At 38.2% G+C, this 19651-nt stretch overlaps 1 protein-coding gene across 1 annotated transcript; it reads left to right on the forward strand.

Annotated features, from left to right (window-relative positions):
- The first annotated feature begins 6086 nt into the window (after window positions 1-6086).
- LOC139136073 (cytochrome P450 2B4-like) lies at window positions 6087-17388 on the forward strand. The gene is made up of 4 exons (XM_070703861.1): window positions 6087-6756; window positions 9324-10096; window positions 11120-11303; window positions 15942-17388. The coding sequence occupies exons 1-4, from the start codon at window positions 6342-6344 to the stop codon at window positions 16118-16120; spliced, it is 1551 nt and encodes a 516-aa protein (XP_070559962.1). The 5' UTR covers window positions 6087-6341; the 3' UTR covers window positions 16121-17388.
- The last annotated feature ends 2263 nt before the right edge of the window (window positions 17389-19651 follow it).

A 19651-nucleotide genomic window follows, 5' to 3' on the forward strand; every position in this document is an offset into this window, starting at 1 on the left:
ATGTTTGAGTGGAGTGAACGCAATGATTTGTATTCTGCTTTCATGTGAAACGCGCGCGTGAGTGGACGCGATGAGTAGGGTGAACGCGATGAGTGGAGTGAACGCTATACAGCGGAGTTTCACCCGGAATCCGGCAGAAACTAACTCACTACTGCGCAGACTCAAACGTGACGCATTCAATCGCTGGGAAAACCTGGCGTGAGCTGCCAAATTCCGGATAGGTTTGTACGACACAAGAGAAACTATTATAAATGATTTTATTTTTTTAAAATTCACCGACTTGAGCCAAGTCTATGTAGTGTAGTGTAGTGTGACGTAGTGTAGTGTAGTGTGATGTAGTGTAGTGTAGTGTGATGTAGTGTAGTGAAGTATAGTGTAATTATTGTGTTGTGTATAGCGTTACGCCAAGTGAAATGCAGTGTTGTGAAGTGTAGTGTATTTTCGTGCAGTGTAGTGTAGTGTAGTTTTATGTAGTGCAGAGTAGTTTAGCATTGTAGTGTAGTCTAGTGAAATGTAGCGCAATGGCGTGTGGTGCAGTGAAGTGTAGTGCAGTAAACTATTGTTTATCATTCAAGTATAGTGCAATGCAGTGAAGTGAAGTGAAGTGTACTGTTCTACATGTCGTACAATGTTATGAAGTGCAGCCAAATCTAGTGAAATATAGGTAATGGAGTGGTACTTTGCAGCTAAGTGTTTATTAATAGTTAATGATATAGTGTAGTCTAGTGAAAAGTAGTCCAAGGGAGAGAAGCATAGTGTGTAGCCGTGTCGTAACGTGTAGTGTAGTGTAGTGTAGTGTAGTGTAGTGTAGTGTAGTGTAGTGTAGTGTAACGGTGTGGTGTGGTGTAGTGTAGTGCAGAACAGTGAAGTGAAGTGTTTGTAGTGTAGTGTAGTGTAGTTTAGTGTAGTATTAGTTTAAAGGTATACAGTCACCTGTAATCTAAATATGCCCATATATGGTCAAAGGGGCGTTCCTTGGTATTCAAAACGCCCATATGAGGGCGTCGTTTTTAAAAAGCGGCTACCCGCTTAAAATCTGTGATTGGTTACATTTTATCTTTCCATGGTAACTGTGGCAAAATTGGAACAGGTGACAGTATTCCTTTAATGCAGTGAAGTGTAGTGAAATGAAGTGAAGTCTAGCGTAGTGCTGTGTAGTACAGAGTAGTGCAGAGCATTGCAGAAATAATGGAAGCCGATCAGAAATACCTAATAAAAGTATTGTTTTTGATGTTATATCTATGTTCACTATTTACATATTTTGTCGTATCATAGTCCCCTTGAAGAGATTTATTGTTGATTGGTTGATCGATCGTTCGATTGATTGTTGCACTCAAATTGTACGTAAATCATTTGCCTTCCCATGGCACTGACGGAGGGCTTTTATGTTTGTAAATTTGACAGCAGAATAAACAATTTCTCAGCGCTTATCTAAATCATGATCCAGCTGTGCTTTAATTTATTTTTTTCTTCCAACACAACTCTTGATGCAACGTCATCGATTTAGACACCGTACAGTACTCTACCACTCTTGATCTGTGTTCACGAAAACGAGTCTGAACTTGTGATAAAACAATATGGTACATTTATTGAACGCCTTTACATGACAGTCTAAAGGCTCACTTTTATCTCTTTACTTGCAATTGTGTATACAGACACATTTTAACTAAATCTAGAAAAGTTGTTCTCCAGCATTCTAGACATTTATTTACTTGACGTATATTTTAGTGTGTTTTTGTCTTTTCCATTTGGTCTTGTTGTCCAACTGGGGTTCTGAATGGTTCCCTGCTATAACTGTAGTGTTAACCTGACCTAGTCTCCCTCATGTAGGTCAGGCAATACGCACACTCACAAACACAATATTTTCAGCAGGACGGAAAAGATCAATGACATGGTTGTTAGGGCGGACCAGGCATGTTTTCTTTCAAGCACATCTGAAATCAGTGGTATTATACAATGAATGTCAATTTCAAAACACTGTTTACCAGGAAAGTTTTCTTCAAGATGTTGTGTTATGTGTTTGCAGTCTTGTGATTGAACAGCGCAAGCAACACTATAGTTTACGGCAACCTACATTTGTTTGTACACACACCAAACGGGGACACATGCACTCGAAAAAGTAGGGCAAAATAATTGAGAACGCTGCACTTTGGTTTACAGTTCGGTGCACAGTTAGTATGAGCCCAGCCCAGTGACCTAAATTGACAGGTAGCTGTCCTCTCGGGTTCACTGTGAGTTCGGTAACACCTTGTCGCAAGTTTGTGAATAATGAATATCTTTTTTATGTTGAATGGTATAATAGTTGGAGATTGGTGTGGTTGAGTCAAAATTCCAGGATAAACACCATAGAAAAATTATGTCATGTGTCCAGATCTGCAAGCATGTATAATCGCCCTTGAAGCATGCCTCCCAGTTCAGTTCAGTTTTATCAATGTAGGACCCAGTATGAGCCAGTTATGGTGTTATAAGAACGATGATAGCTGATGTCAGGAATTAAATACCAACTCCATATCCCCTGTGACTTTGTGATCAAGTCATAGCAGAGGCAACATGACTATCGAAAAATGAAATAAAATAAGTAAGAAAACCTCTGCCGATGCGTGCAGGGCAATCCTTGAATGTTTTGAGACGTGCTCACAAATAAATTCAGCCATTCCTTTCTCCGATGCATGGAAACCTGTTGATTGAGAAAAGAGTTGTCCTTGAAAGAAGAAATACTATGAGTTGGAAATTACGCAACTTTCAGCAGACGAAACGACCTTGCACTGACATGACAAACAAACTGCGCAAGAGCACTTTGAGAAGTTGAATAAAGGTGACTACATCCGGGCGTATTCTGGTTTGTGTTTTTATGTGCCCTGAATCGGTAAATAAGCTATTTATAGCCAACTATGACCTATAACTCCTTAAACAGTATAATTGTTACCTGGGAATACAAGGTATAAGCTATCGCAACTTTGAAAGGGAGGGCGGCAAAAAGTTGTGCATATCTAGTGTGTCTAAAGTTTTTGATTTTTTCTGAAGTTAGGTGAGTATACGGTTTTACTTTGAGATTTTAACAGTGTGTTGGTGTTGTTCAATAACATGCTCTTGGAGTAAACGTGTAGACGTATAAATTTGTGACCTTGTGGAAATGTTAATTGCTTCAAAACCGATTCTTATTTTAAGGCCGATGGTACTCTGAAAGTGTTTTCTTACCGACGCCATCTTTTCACACACTTAATCATGTGGCATTAAGGTAGTATGCGTCCCGAAAGTGAAAGACTTAAAATTTTGCTCAAGCTTTCCTCAACGAATATTGCAACCATTCTGCACATTTTGGTAGTAGAGTAACAAATCACCCAAGACTTACCGACATTTGAAATTCAAAATGGCCGCCATCCCTGTGTTAACTCTATGGAGAAAAATAAAAATTTTCGAATTTCGAAAAATTAAGCCGGTGAAAAGTTTTCTTTCACCAAGAGCTTTAAAATGAACCCCCACATGTGGTATATCAGAAGAGAATTGTAAAAGTTTGAGAGTCCGAATGTCTGTCCCCGAGGTGCGTTCTACCTTAAATTGGCCCTCACAAGTGGTAGATCAGAAAAGATATTGTAAAAGTTTGAGACTCCGAATATCTGTCACAGAGACGCGTTCTACCTTAAAGCCCCACTATATAGCTGTACCTTTTAGCATTATTTTTATGATTTTACTTTTGAGCTAAAATAAGTTTTTGAGAATGTACTAATTAAGGTGTGTGTATACACTTGTTACTAGCTACCGTATGGGACTGTATAGGCCTATACAATTTTGAAAAAGATAAAGATTACACTGAGATTAAATGTTTGCCCAAACATCAAATCGCAGCCCCATGGGGAAAAGCCAAAACCATGGATACTGTACATATCGGCACTGAAATCTTCACATAAACTGCACAGGGTAGTCCAATGTAATGCGTAGGGGTGAATGTTTTCAAATATGACATTGTATGTTCTGTTTCCTTTGTAATATTATCAATTTTTGAAAATGGCGGAAAATCAAAATGACAGTTAAAACTTGAATATTATTGTCAAATGTTTCACAAAGGAATGGTTTCCTAATGCAGTAAAAACACATATCCCTTCAGAGGGTAGAATTCAGAGAAAACCAGGAGAGAATAGGAAGATATTTTGAGGTCAACAGATTTCAAGAGTTACAACTAGTGGGGCTTTAATGAAAGATTAGTTTTCTGGGTTTTCAATCGTATTCCAAAGTTAGGTCAAAGCTCCCGTATGGTTTATAGTGTGTATATCTTGCAATACAGTGTGTGTGTGTGTGTGTGTGTTGTGTGTGTGTGTGTGTGTGTGAAATATCGAATGTTATCGTTCAAAACAAAATTCATTCAAAATTCATTCAAAAATTCAAAATTTGGGTTACACGTGCTCATTAACATAAGGTTATGGCATGATATTTTCGGTATTGCACTGCAGAGCAAATACCGATGGTACTCATGTTCTCCGGTGCAAATAAACTGTGGTACATATGTAATATGTACAGAGTGTGTTGTGTTTGCGAGGCTAATACCCGGTATTTCAACTTTCTAAAGGTTCCAGGATAAGTATTTTACATGTAATCGTTTTCTGGAACAAAAAATGATGAAAATGTTATGCAACGTCTCAACTTTTTTTCTTCAAATAAAAAGTAGCATCTTTCAGGATATTAATCGATCTGTCAATATGCCAATATTGCCCCTTTCATTAACTTAATACAGGGAAAATTGGTGCTGTTACGAACAACAATCATCGTTACAAAATCATCCTCTCAAAAAATTGAAAATATGTCAAATTTTAAAACAGTTTGCCGGGTCATATTCAACATTGATGACTGAAATTTCCTAAAATGTGATGATTGTGAATTGTCAACGTTTGTGGCTATTGTGCCTTGGGTATTTAGTCAAACAACTGATTTTCACATACACCTGGAAAGGTAACGACTAAGCCACAACAAATAAAAGCCCTGGAATCTAAATTAGTATATCTATACAGAATCGTTGAATTGGTGACTATTTAGGGATTGTACTCTCCTAAAGGGACAAATTTGGTCGTTCTTGAATTTTCCTTGAATATTTATTGTTTTATTATGACTATAAACTCGTCATACCTTGTACTATAGTGTCTACTTGTTTTCTGTAACGGAAATAAAGATTACTGCTATGCAGTTGTTCTTTTCTAAGTACAATGCTGTTTTTCTCAAGGTACGGGCAATTTTCACTGTCAGCAAGTCACGATACGATTCACATCATCAGAGAATACCTCCTGTGGTCTTCCTTTTCCTTTTTGTGTAAAGGGCGTTCGCGCCTCAAAAACAAAAGACTTAAAACTTTGCTCAAACTTTCCCCAGGAAAACTTTCAAATATTCTATATCAAAATCAAGAATGAAATCTGGGGTCGCCGTGCAAAGTTTGATACTTGGAGACACAAATTACTAATTGCAATATTTATCGACATTTGACATTCAAAATGGCCGCCATTCTGTGTTATTTCTATGGGGAAAATAAATTCCCGATCTTCACAAAAGTAAGCCGATAAAAATTGTATTCTCTCCATGAGTTTCAAAATGACCCCACAAATGGTAGACTAAAAGAATATTGTAAAGTTTAGACATTCGGAATATATGTCCCCGAGGCGTACTCTGCTTTTGGGTGAATTTTGGCGTTGGTGTTACCTGAAAAATCTAACTCAATCGTATCTTTATCACAATCGACGTCATTTTTGTTTGGGTTTAGACTTTGAGGTCGACGTTGACAAGGCAGCATTTATTCTGTTAGCCTTTCTACAAGATGCAGAATGCCAATGGTTTCAGGTTTGTCAACATTTCATTCGGAGAACTGTATCTTACCTCCCTGTGGATGGCAATGCTGCATGCTATAGTTACCCAAGTTTCGACAGTTTATGGACCAAAACGTGACAGACAGGATATTAAAAATATGCTCTAAGATCTTTTGCGATATTAGATTACATGTAGTTTTCGATAATTTGTTACTACAGAGCAACTCGATTCCGCTTGCTTTGTTTACAGGTACAAGGACAGAGCGGTTAAAACCAAAGACATTTAAAAAATTAAACAACACGGACTGTTTAACACCTAAGTCCAAGGAAAGCCTAACCGTGAATCCTTTACTCACTTCAATTTGCCTGCACTGAATATACCTCACCTCACCTGAATCGAGTTGGAGGCAAGTACCTTAGGAGCATCACGAGGGTTGCGCAAAACTAGGTCTGCTTGTTTAGGTCTTGTGTACTAACAGGCAGAAAACCACAACACAACACTGCTCCCAACAGACCAGCGAGTATTTTCGGCGCCACCTAACACTGATTATTTGCATGGAATTCGAAGATAGCCCAGACTTTGCTACCAGTGTTGAAATCATGGAATTCTTCTACGACATCAATCGGTTAGAAGTTCTATCCCTACTTCTAATAATCACTGTATTAGTGTTATTGATCTTCAATTTGTATCAAGATTTTGTTCCATTTTCCTGGAATAACCGCAAAGGACGTCTCCCGCCAGGACCACGGGGATATCCACTCGTAGGGTGTTTGCCAAGCGTCGACGATAAGTTGCCAATGACCATGATGAGATGGGCTGAGCAGTATGGCGATGTTTTCAGCGTCCGATTTGGTACGCAGACTTTCGTCGTCCTCAACAGTTTTGATGTTCACCGGGAGGCCCTAAGAAAGCCAGAGCTTGCCGACAGACCTACCTACTCACTTTTACGAATGATTCTAGGCAATAGAGGTATTGAATCATTTCTATTGAACTACTATTAATACCGAATTCTTCACAAGAAAGAATGAATTCTTAACTTTAGTAAATCTAACTCAGTGGCAAGTGGGTCACATTTCAACAACTCACACCTTTTGACAGTTTTCAATAGAAAAGTGCGAAACATCACGACCAGCTCGTCTGAAAGATTAAACACAATCAAAGCTCTTTTTCTCTGCAGACTGCGTGACGAAACAACCTGAAGGTATTCAGGGGCTTACACGGCGTATTCCGTCGATGTAAATGTCAGGCGACGAGTTTGCAATTCTGCAATCACAGAGAAATTATCTTTGCAGAATTTTTAGCGTTTTAGTCGTCATGCAACTACAAAACCGCCATTATAGTGGAATTTGATTGAGTGTCCGGTTTGCCTTGCAGAGCTCGTCGAGTCTACATGTTGCTTATCATTAGAAAAGTAAACATTTGCAACAAATTGAGTCTTCGTCTTTGGTTGGTGTTAGATTACAGCGCGCGGCAAACGTTTCCCATACACTGTCTCATCACGATCACTGCAGTCGTTTCAGCATGCCACTCACAACAAGCATAACACTGCACTACATGCACACCATCAGTTTTCTTTTAGGTGTTTACTTTAAATTGGGAACTTTATGAAGAAACAAGTAAATTCTTTAAAAAAATCTTTCTTCTCCTCTCGATGTCAGCAATCACGACAACAGTTTTAGCATGCAGTCTGTAGCATTGCGAGTGCAGTCTACTCTACAAGTTTGACACGATACAACACTGAATATTGTCAACCAGAAAATGCTAAACACTCCTAAATGAAACTTTAATCCCGCTTTCTCTTTTGTCTCAGCTAAATGAAACTTTCTCAGTTGACACTTCTCTCTGAATTGACACTTCTCTGAGCTACAAAATAGACTTGAAGAAAAGTGTTGATTTTGCACAGGCAAGTGCAATTCAATCAACACGGTACATTTTGTGCCATTGAATAATACACCAAGTGTTTCTTAAATAATTCACCGTATTTTGGCACTTAATTCCCGGACGGCATCATACACGGCAACGGGTTAGCATGGAGGGGACGATGATATCTCTCTGCCTTCAAAATATTCTTTACCTTGCTGAAAAAATACAATGTTTCACTGTAATAAAACGCCGAGAGTCAGTCCGGTTGATGTTGAGGACTTTCCTCGAGATATAGATCCGACACTCGAAAAAATGCCAGTGAGTTTTGTCTGAGTTATATTTCCCAAATCAAAGTACACAAAGCTGTAGCTGAAAGAAAACTTTGATGATGTGCTATAGCTATAGTGCGGTGTCAAGCTTGTTGTGCATGAGTGGCATGCTGAAACGACTGTCATTATTGTAGACGAGACAGTGTCTGGGAAACATTCGCCGCGTGCGCTGTAATCTAACACCAAATACTCAATTTGTTGCAAATGTTTACTTTTCTAATGATAAGGAACATGTAGACTTGTCGAGCTCTGCAAGGCAAAACGGACACTCGATCAAATTCCACTGTATGTTGCACTCGTGATCATCGCGTCATAGATAACGTATTTACACGTTAGTTAATCTATACACAAATACTATGAGATCTAGACTTGCTCCAATTGTCTGTTGGCATATAAATATCAAAGCAGAATAAATCGAAGGAATAAACTTCAGCAAACTGTCACGCTAAGTGGTAGGCTGTTGCGTAGATCGTGGGATGGACGCCTTGGCCCAGAGCCAGTAACTGTTGCCGAGAAAAGCCAGGTGACTGGGGGGCCAGTCCATGTTGGATCATTATCTTTGATTATATGAAAAGTGTTACAAGTTTTCTTCAATGATAGGAGATTCCCCAACATTGTATGACTAGAAAGTTCATTCACCGATCACGTGCGCTGCCATATGAATAATCCAGTTTGAAATACTTCCATATGAACTTTGCAATCTTTGCGTCTTTCGGGTGCAGAAAGTCAAAACCTTTGAACTAATATGGAATTTTGTCTCCTGCGGGCGTTAAGAGCGCTACGTATTTAAAAACAATAAGGTAGTAAGCTTAAGTATGCGCCTTGAAAGTAGACGACAAAAACTTTTGCTCAAATTTCCCAGAAGGAATCTTTCAATCTTTCAAAATCAAGAATAAAAATTGGGGTCGCCGTGCAAATGTTGTACTAGAGAAACAAACTACCCAAGATATACCGATATTTGAAATTCAAAATGGCCACCGTCCCTGTGTTATTTCTATGGAGAAAAATAATTGTTTAGATTTTGAAAAACTAAGCCGGGGAAAAGTTTTCTTACACCAAGACCTTTAAAATGAACCCCACAAGAGGTAGATCAGAAAAGAATTGTAAAAGTTTGAGAGTCAAATATCTGTCCCCGATGCGCATTCTACCTTAAACAGTGATCGATGTATTCTCAGTGACGTTACTGTCCCTCCATGTGATGGTGGGACCGTGGTTACACTGGCATCTTTCACTGTTATCAGGGTCAATGCAGACAGCGCTTCAAATGCTGAAATAAATGTATATGAACCGCAATTTTCATTTTGAGATAAATTTCAACCCTTTGCGACTCTTATTGTGTCACAGGTATCGCTTGCCAGCAATACAACAGAACTTGGCGAGAACAACGCAACTTCGTGGTTGAGACGTTTCACCGTTGCCTGGGCAACAAGACCATCGAGGACCGCATTCGGGCGGAGGCAGCAGCCATGTGTGACGCTCTCAGAGAAAACTCGACGCAACCTATCGACGTTTCGTTCTATTTACGCGACGCTGTCGGTAACGTGATTTCTTCCCTGTGTTTCGGTCAACGGTTTCGGTACGATGACCCCACGTTTAGACATCTCATACAGATGTTTCATGACTTCAGCCAAAACGTCGCATCCACATCAATCATTGATTTCTTTCCATTTCTCCGTCACTTCAGTTCGCCCATCTTCAAGCGGATTTACGATCCCTATGATTCTATCCTCACCTACGCGAAACAAGAAATCGAAAGACATCGGCAAGTCTTAGACATGGAGGCCCCGAACGATTTTATCGACGCGTTCCTGGCAAGGATGGAGCGAGACAGACTTTCAGGCACACGCAGTTCTTTCACGGATGAGAACTTGTCGCAGGGTGTGTTTGAGTTATTTTTTGGCGGAATAAACACCACGTTTTATTCACTGACTTGGGCCATTTTCTACACGGTGGTTTTTCCCGAGATTCAACGCAAGATACACCAGGAAATGGATGAAGTGCTCGACAGTGATGAGATGCCGTTTACGTCTGATAAGAAAAAATTACCCTACACTAATGCAACCCTAAAGGAAATATACCGTCATGCTACGGTAGCCTGGATGGGGGGACCACATGAGGTGAGTAGCCTGGATAGGGGGACCACATGAGGTGAGTAGCCTGGATAGGGGGACCACATATGACAGGGGCTTGATAGGGGCCAATATAGGGTGAGTAGCCTGAATTTTGGGACCACATGGGGTGAGTAGCCTGCTGTGGATGGGGACCACATGGGTTGGATGGGACCACATGGAGCCTGGATGGGGACCACAAGGGTTGGATAGGGACCATGTGGGGTGAGTAGCCTGCTGTGGATGGGGGACTTCATGAGTAGCCTGGATGGGGACAACATGGGGTGAATCAGATTTTGTCGAAGTATGTTTACCAAAAAATAAAGTGGTTGCAGCAACTTCTCATTTATCTCTCTTTTCATGACATGTTGAAATATTCTGGTTTGATGAGTGAAAAGCTGACCTTTGACTAACGAAGTCTGTGCTCTAGGCTGAAAGCGATACCTGTCTTACACGATTTTTGTTTTAATTCTGCTGTCACCAAAAATACGTTTTCAAAGAAATGAACATAAAAAACTTCAAGCAAGACTAGAGGACAACAATGTTTATATTTTTCTCGTTTACATAAGTTATGCGTTTATATTGTAACTGGCAAGTTACGTCAAATGTTGTTTTTGAACTGTTACACACAGGCTGCATTTGTCAGAGAAAGTCAGAACTTCATGATCCTTAACTTCAATACGTTTTTGTGAATATTTCATAATTTCAAAATATACTTGAGAAGGTCTTACTTTTTTCCGTTTAAATCCCCATGCGGTGTTTTCAAATATAAGTAAACCTGTACATTTTTGGATCAATTCACAAAAAGTGGTGAATCCTCCCACTGATTAATCCATAAAGTGGAACCGCCGTATAACAAACAGGATCCTAGGCCTCTCGCCCATCGTACCAGCCCCTCCCCTTACGTTAATTATGTACAGGTCCTACCTCACAACTCAGAAAGTATTGAACTATTGCTAACAGCCCCTAAAATCACACCAACGCTGAATTTCACTTCAAGTTTCCTCACTTTTGTCGCTTTTTACTTTGTAGGCGAGTCAAGATGTTTCATTCCGGGGCTATACCATTCCAAAGGGTACAACTGTTTTTATGAATCTGCTCTCCGTGCACTATGACCCCAAATACTGGCAAAACCCAGAGGAGTTCCGACCTGAACGTTTCTTGGACGAAAACGGAAATGTGAATGAACCAGAAGCTTACATTCCTTTCTCAATGGGTGAGTTGCAAGACCTTAGAGATGTGTCCATGGATGTAAAAATAGATTTTTACATCCATGATGTGTCTTAGGGATCTTTGCGCATGTATCTCTCTTATCTTTGAGTCGTCATGCCATTTTGAAGGTTCCAAGACAAGAAATGGACCTCTTTATTCTAACAATTCTCTGGTGATTAATAAGCTCACAACCCCCGTACATTATACATTTTCTAAAAGCCTAGATATAGGGGAAGATTTTGTTAATCACAGTGTCACCATTGTTTACATAACTATCACGTGACAGGTAATTGGCATAACCTTTCAAAAATCGGTCTTCCCTATGTTTTGTCTCAATACTTCAAAATATCTGACTCAAACTTACTGGAATGCAAGCTGTCACAACGCTCTTTACAAGAGTGTCTCAGATTTTTTATATCTTGCTTAGTTTTTATTTGAGCACAATTTTAAAGAAATGAACTAGGGTTAAATTCACCGCTCTGGAAGTTTTTCTGGCATAAAAATTGTTTGAGAAGGTTTAAAAGAATTCTGAGACAGTGTTTGGAAGATCCTAATGACAGCTTACACTCACACAAACTTCAGCCATATATCTCATAGCATTGAAACAAAACATAGGGAAAACTGATTTTTGAAATGTTAAGCAAATTACCTGTCACGTGACAGTTATGTAAACAATGGTCACACTATGGTAACCAAAATGTTTCCCTATATCTAGGCTTTCCGAAAATATATAATTTACGGGGGTTCTGAGCTTATTAACCACTAGGAAATTGTTGGCTTAAAAAGGTCAATTTCTTGTCTTGGAACCTTCAGCAGTATGGATCAAAAAAATAATTAGACTCACGATTTCAAATCAGTTCGATTGAAGGGAATCAAGAAAAGCTACAAGAATATAGTCTTTACGCACTAAAAGTATGTGACACTTTGAAGATATCTCCAGGGCAACACGATTGGAACTAATTTGGGATGATTGGATTTTCATATTTTTCAAATTTCTCAAAAGTGTTAGGTGCCGTATAGCTGAATGTTGCAATATTGCTAATTATTCATAAAAACAAGTGTGTAATGTAAAAAGAAAAGCAGATAAGATTACATTTATAAATTAAATCGACATTACTTCAACATCCAATCATCCCAAATTAGTTCCAATCGTGTTAGGGCAATGGTTTCGGGGGCATTTATGTGGCGCAAAATTAAGAGATACAAGAACCTTAGTTTATACATGTAAGTGTTCCCCTATCGTGCTTTAGTACCTGCATTTCATTATCAAACTCATTGCAAAGCGTGTGTCGTTTTCTGTTGTGATGCAACACCCATCCACCCACCACCATCATCATCATCATCATCATCATCATCATCATCATCATCACCATCGTCGTCATCATCATCATCATCATCATCATCATCATCATCATCATCATCGTCGTCGTCGTCGTCGTCATCATCATCATCATCATCATCATTATCATCGTTGTCTTCGATGCTATTACCTCTTACCTATCTGTTTGATTCTCTATCTGTTTTGTCTACTATCTTCCTGCATTTGGGCAATACGCATGTGCAGTAATATTTTGTCACGTGGTCACTAATTTGTTAAGGGAGCCTTCAGTAATTACAGGAGGGTGGGACGGGGGAATGAGGGGGTCACTTTGCAGAAAACTGTCCAAGGGTGAGGGTCAATTTTCAAAAAGCTATCTTTGGGGGGGGGGGAGGGTCACTTTTAATAGAAGATTATTTTACGGCCAAACCCTTGAATGTACATTTGATATTTCCTGAATAAGGAATAGCTGACGAAATACATTGATTCTTTTAAATACATACATATTATCGACAAGCTTCACAAGCAAAGAAGATGCGATGGTATCCTACATCAAACACCTTGAACAGAACACGATTGGCACTAATTTGGGATGATTGGATCTTCATATTTTTCAAATTTTTCAAAAATGTTAGGTGCCCTATAGCTGAATGTTGCAAAATTACAAATTACTCATAAAAACAAGGGTGTAAATTTCCAATTTCTTGCACCCACATCCATTTGTAACCACCCTAATCTAATCAAGAGTATTAGTGTAAATGATCAAGGGTATATAAATAAACAGATTTACCTAGTTTTGTATTGGAAAAATATATTCAGTTTCCTCATAGACTATCATGTATAGTGAATCAACACTTTCAATGAAATCCCAAAATCCAATTTCTTGTATACACATGCATGTTTTACTTCCCACTTCCAGCAAAGTACATTTACATATATTATCAAACATTTATCAATGTACAGATATAGCTTGTTGTGTGGGAGAAAATTATCAATAGCCTTATAGACTCCCTTGTATTATCATTTGATGTTTTTGGGTGAAGCTATATATCAGCCACATCTTGCCGCCTTATAGTTGCGCAAAATATGGTGATCCTCCCTCAAATTCACGACCGTTCAAAATTGCATTCATGATAAATTGCAATCCTCCATTCCAAAACGCCAGCCCTCCCCCCCGGTAATTTCTGTTTATAACTTACATAACAATTAAACTATAATTATTATGTAAATTAGCTGATATTGTTTCAGTTATTCCTGGGGAGAATACTGCAGTGATTGGGGAGGGTCAAGTTTTAGAATGTCGGACAAGGAGGAGGGTCACATTTTAGACACAAGGATGGGGGAGCGTCACATTTTACAGTACAAGTGCACACGGAATTCCCCTGGCCCATCCCCTGTGATTACTAGAGGCTCCCTAATGTCTGTCTGCCTGTCGATATACTGTATGAGTCGCCTTATTTGCTCACGTGTTGACACACGTGGGCATATGTCGCAGCAATGTCTGTCTGTCTGTGTGTCTGTGTGTCTGTGTGTCTGTGTGTCTGTCTGTCTGTCTGTGTACTCAATATCTCAAAAACGGCTCATCAGATCAGAATCAAATCTGGTACATAGATTCAGTTTGCAAATGGCAAGAACTGATTAGTTTTTGGTGGGTGTGGCTTGCTTACTTTTTGCTCATTTGCATAATTAATGATTTTAGAAAAAACTGATATATATTGACAACGACTGCACACAATTTGATGAGATTCGCTACAAATGTTGATCACACCAAGATATATCAGCTTTGAAAGATATTAAGGGGTGACCTGAAAGATAATTACTAATTTGCATGTTTAATGAAATTTCCTTATTAGGAGTATATATCTGGATTTACTTGATCAAAATTGACAAAACTTGGTATGCATATTGAAGATACTAAGATTTAATGTTATTGAAAGTCATTAAGCATTTTACTTCATCCAAATCCTAATTTGCATATTTAATGACCTTTTGAAATTAAGGCAATATATTTGAAGTTACATGACCAAAATTGATGAAACTTGCTTTGTACATTAAAGATACTATGATAGAATATGATTAAATGTCATTAAGCATTTTTACATCAGCCAATTCCTAATTTGCATATTTTATGAACTTTCCTAATTAGGGGTATTTATCTGAATTGACGGGACCAAAGTTGATGAAACTGGCTATGTACATTAAAGATACTATAATAGAACATTATTGACAGTCATTAAGCATTTGAAGTTTAGCAAATTCCTTATTTGCATATTTAATGAACTTTCATAATCAGGGATATTTATCTGTATTGACAAGACCAAAGTTGACGAAACTTGCTATGTACATTAAAGATACTATGATACGACATTATTGAAAGTCATTAAGCATTTTTACTTCATCCAGCTCCTAATTTGCATATTTAATGAATTTTTGAAATTAGGGATATATATTTGAATTTACATGACCAAAATTGATGAAACTTGCTATGTACATTAAAGATACTATTATGTAGGCTAACATTATTGAAAGGCTGATGATGATTAAGCATTTTTGCTTCAGCCAATTCCTAATTTGTGTATTTAATGAACTTTCCTAATTAGGGATATATACTTGGATTTATTTGATCAAAATTGGCATAACATGCTATGTACATTGATGATTATACCAGGTTATATCAATATTGGAAGTCATTTCGCATTTAAGTTTTCATGTCAGCTAATTTATAGTTTGAATATCTAATGAGCTTTCAAAGTTTGGAATATATAGTTTGGAGGACTTGACCAAAGGCAATTACACTTGCTATATAAAGTGGTGATACAATAACAGCAGTCAAAGAAATTAATATTTTTTTCAGCTAATTACATATTTCAATACTTAATGACCTATACAGTTAATCTGTGGTGAATTATGTTCATTATGTTGATCATAATACTTTCAATGAAGTTGCAAACATGTGGCAAAGGTTCAAATTTACACATAACTGCAATATATAATGAAACACGTGAGCATTTACAGTTCATATCTGGTTTTGTGTATGTAACTGGTTGTCACAGTTTGTGCATGACTGGCTGGCTGCCTTTGTGCCCGGCTGTCTGCGTCTGTAGAGCTATCTTCGTGTGTGCCTGTCTACGTCTGTCTGTGTATCTCTGGTTACCTGCGACTGTCTTTACAAGGCTATGGCTGGCTGTCTGTGTGACTACCTCTGTAGACATCCAGCTGTTCTTGTTGGTCTCTTTGTTGTTGTGGTTGCTCTGTCTCTCGATCTGTCAATCTCTCAGAGCTCAAGACACCCCTTCTGATACAGCACTTTCTGCTATATTTCAGGATGCAGAGAGTGTATGGGCAAAAACTTGGCCAATACATCGTCCTTTCTGTTCTTTGCAACACTGTTGAAGACTTTCACTTTCGAAGCGATCGACCACGTTCCTAAGTTGTCAGACGGGAAATTTGGTCCAGTTCATTTCCCGCCAAATTACAAGGTCAAAATATCCATTCGCAAATGAATCCTACAGCACAGATCACGATAACAAATTGTACAACAAGAAGTTTATTTCCATTTTAATAACGCTATCATATCAACATCTCGGACACTCATCTTTCCGTAGATTTTTTTCTGGTGTTCCAAAAGTCAAAAAGTGGTAACTGTAGGTCACGTGACTTTGGAATAATCATTAACATAGAGTCGAATAAACTGAAAGGATAGAATTTATATATGACAATTTATTATTATAACTCGATTTATCGAGTGATACAGACGAGATGAAAACGTACGCACAATGACGCTGGTACATTATAACATTATTTTCAACACTCGGTGAACAAAGTTCAAGAACAGAGTTTCAACATTATGGCTAGTAATCCTTATGATGTACTGAAAACTTCTATTAGCTGTACTTTTTATGTATTTTGCAGTATTTCTCTGCCATTTGTAAAATGAAATGTCTGGTGTTTTTAGAAATGACATCTATATCAAATTGTACGGTGTTTACTTTATCAACATAACTGGCATGTATGTAACATCCAATTATACAGTAGCTGTTGGCAACAGAATTTTAAGTCCAGAATAGAATTGATTTGTTGACATAGCATTGCTCACATTGCACATATACACTGTGTTTTGTACGGCCAATACTTTGTACTTCAACATACTGTTACTTTAGAGAGAAGAAGAGAAGAAAAACGTAGTTGTTTTACGCAACGACTTGATGAAAATGATATCACATTCTACTGACAATTTGTCGACAAGAACTCAAAAAATATGAATGTCGTTTTATGAAGTGTGTCTTAGCTTACAATCGTATTTGTGTCCCATAGTTGTGAACAAATTAATATCCAAATAAATTATTTGGTTCACAATAAAATAAGTATATTAAATTTAGCGAAGAACGAAAGTGTGTCATTAGAGATATAAAGAGCTCACCCCATTGACGTTGCCCATACGCATGCGCTATTCAAAGGAGAATAAAATTCCTTTTAGAAGCATCTTACATGTGGATTTTGGTCGACGGTTTATTGGTCATTCAATAAATGTATTTCTCTTCAACCCTTTTTATTTTAAATTTACGTCAATTAGTCTGCCACTGTTTTATCATAGCAACAATTTCATTATTATATGTTTCAATGCTGTGATATATATCATTCTAAGTCACGTGTACCAATAATATCAGATTCTTTCATAGGAACCGCAAAATAACATTTTGGAGAACATGTAGCTTACAATATTGAGTACCAAAAGTCTTAAAATCTCTGCATTTTGCGGCAAAATCAGCAAGCGACGGAAATAAAATGGTTTGATGGGACACTACATTAAGAATAGTCTTTTGGTGTGGTGTTTGTTTAGACTATTTGCACAACAACATTTTATGCATTGATTTGATAAATTCGGTCACGTTATGGGTATCTTTGAAGCGTCAAGTTATTTCCATTGACAGTGGGGTGGGAAGGAATCCATTAAGACAACTATTTTTTCAGGTTGCCCGTCACACTACACGAACTTCTGATATTATACATGGCTTGCTCAAAGCAAAATTATCACATTATCACTGTGGCAGTATGAATACTTTCAAAAGTTTCGAATTTTTAAGGAGTATAAAGTTACCGCTGTCATTGTTACAAAGACTTCAAGTCCGCATGCTTAGTCACTGGAATGTTACCTGGAGCATTAACACTCCTCAGGTGTATCGACTGACGTCAAGTGTATTATGGAAAGGAAGGCACAGATTTAATTCACTGACTGCTGTGGCTCAATATATTAATATTAATGGTATAATTGTCAACAAGTTCAAAGTTCAGCCTGGATGGCGCAGAGAGAAATTCGCACCAATACAGATTTGTACAAATTTCTGGCGTAAAAAAACCCCCAAGATTTCCCTCTCAATCCGGTATCAGACTGAAAGATCCGTCGCTCGACGACGCTGTCTACGCTCCCCTCTTGAGAGGGGCGGGTAGGGTAGGGGTGGGAGGGGGGTGTAGAGAGAGCGCCCTCGAGCGATGGATGTTTGAGTCTAATCCGGTAAGAATCTTTCGATTTCCCGCATGACTTCCTCCGACTTTCAAATGTATGTGAACGTTACCTTGTGCCATGTTTTAGGTTTGTTAATTTCAGTGATTTGGCTTCTTTAAGTATTTATTCAATCGTTCAGCAGCGCATGGGCGTTTCAGTACGTACACACTCTCATGTGGTTCCGCGTATTACATATTACAAAATAAAACTATTGGCTTGTGTTTCATTATGTTCGACCGTTGACAATACTTTTTTCTGAGATACATTATGTAGATCAGTGACAAATATTTAATACCGGATCTTTTGTGTACTTGTACTGAATTAGTAAATTTAATCCTTTGAACATGCGCAATAGCTTCGTCTCACTTTGGTTTCGAGCAGACAGTTTATGAATATGATATTGGTATTGATATAAAGTATTGCAAGCAGGAGAAGCTTGTCCATTCTCGAAATTGAACTTCCTCGAATGAATGTCATATTAGATAATTGTCACTCTTTCTAACCAATTTCAAACCGTGCTATTAAGACTGCGTATGATGTGCTTGTGAATTACCACGTCTTCAATGTCCCCCGCTGCATATTTTTCCCTTGACATTGGTCAAAATTGTTTGTAACGATCAGGTGCGGACGCCAACTGGTAAATTTTGTCAATTTATAAAATCGTCACTAAACATATTTCGAAGGCTGATATACTGATTTTACATATTTTTGACCTTGACCTAAAATTTGGAGGGGAAAGTTTCAAAGCTGTTCGTAACTGTCCTCCCACTGGCACATGCGGAAAATATGCCTCCCACTGAATTGTGTTGCCCACTAACCTCCAGTATCTTCGTCTGCCCACTCCCCACTCCAGTTCAAGCTACCCACCGCCCTGAAACTCCCGCCCACTTGTTTACTAGATTACATATATGCTTTTTTCAAAAAACACAAGAAAGTGTTGATTTTGTACTGAAACCTATTTCCGGTACCCACAGCAAGAAATTTTCTCCCCATGCATCCACTGTAGGCACTGAAATTTCTGCCCCGCCCACTGTACATATTGACGTTTTCATCCAATCCGTGTTTTTATTAAGTTTGCCCACTTGTTGAAAAACTGCGCACGAACACCTTTTTGCACGAATAGCTTCGTTGTCGACATCTGATCTCCTGCTTGTTTGTGGAACGGTGTCGGAGTTTTGACCTGTCTGTTTTGAGAGTTGGTATGACACCTGTTTGGGGGATTTGCATATACATTGTTTTGGCTGCTGTTGTGATTTCAATGAAGAAAGGGTTCGCTGTGACGTGTACGTATTCATGACTCAGTTTACATCATATTCAATAAATGTTTATCGAAGTTCTTGATTTGTAAAGTAAGTTTTGAAGGCTGTAAGAAATTGTAAGGAAACCTGGAGCATACATAATATGCCACTTCCCTCATTCCTTTGATCAAAGGAGTAAGATCCATTTCTAGAAATAAATATTAATTTCACAAATATTGCACTTATTATAATATGGATACACCATACGAAGGGAAATAAAACTGATATTAGAT

This window comes from Ptychodera flava, chromosome 7 (assembly GCF_041260155.1).
Source record: "Ptychodera flava strain L36383 chromosome 7, AS_Pfla_20210202, whole genome shotgun sequence".
NCBI classification, from domain to species: Eukaryota; Metazoa; Hemichordata; class Enteropneusta; family Ptychoderidae; genus Ptychodera; species Ptychodera flava.

Excerpts from the sequence above, each read along its gene's own strand:
- LOC139136073 (XM_070703861.1), top strand. The coding sequence starts at position 6,342 with ATGGAATTCGAAGATAGCCCAGACTTTGCTACCAGTGTTGAAATCATG. Across the intron at positions 6,757-9,323 it reads AATGATTCTAGGCAATAGAG|GTATCGCTTGCCAGCAATAC; the intron begins GTATTGAATCAT and ends ATTGTGTCACAG. Across the intron at positions 11,304-15,941 it reads TTACATTCCTTTCTCAATGG|GATGCAGAGAGTGTATGGGC; the intron begins GTGAGTTGCAAG and ends GCTATATTTCAG.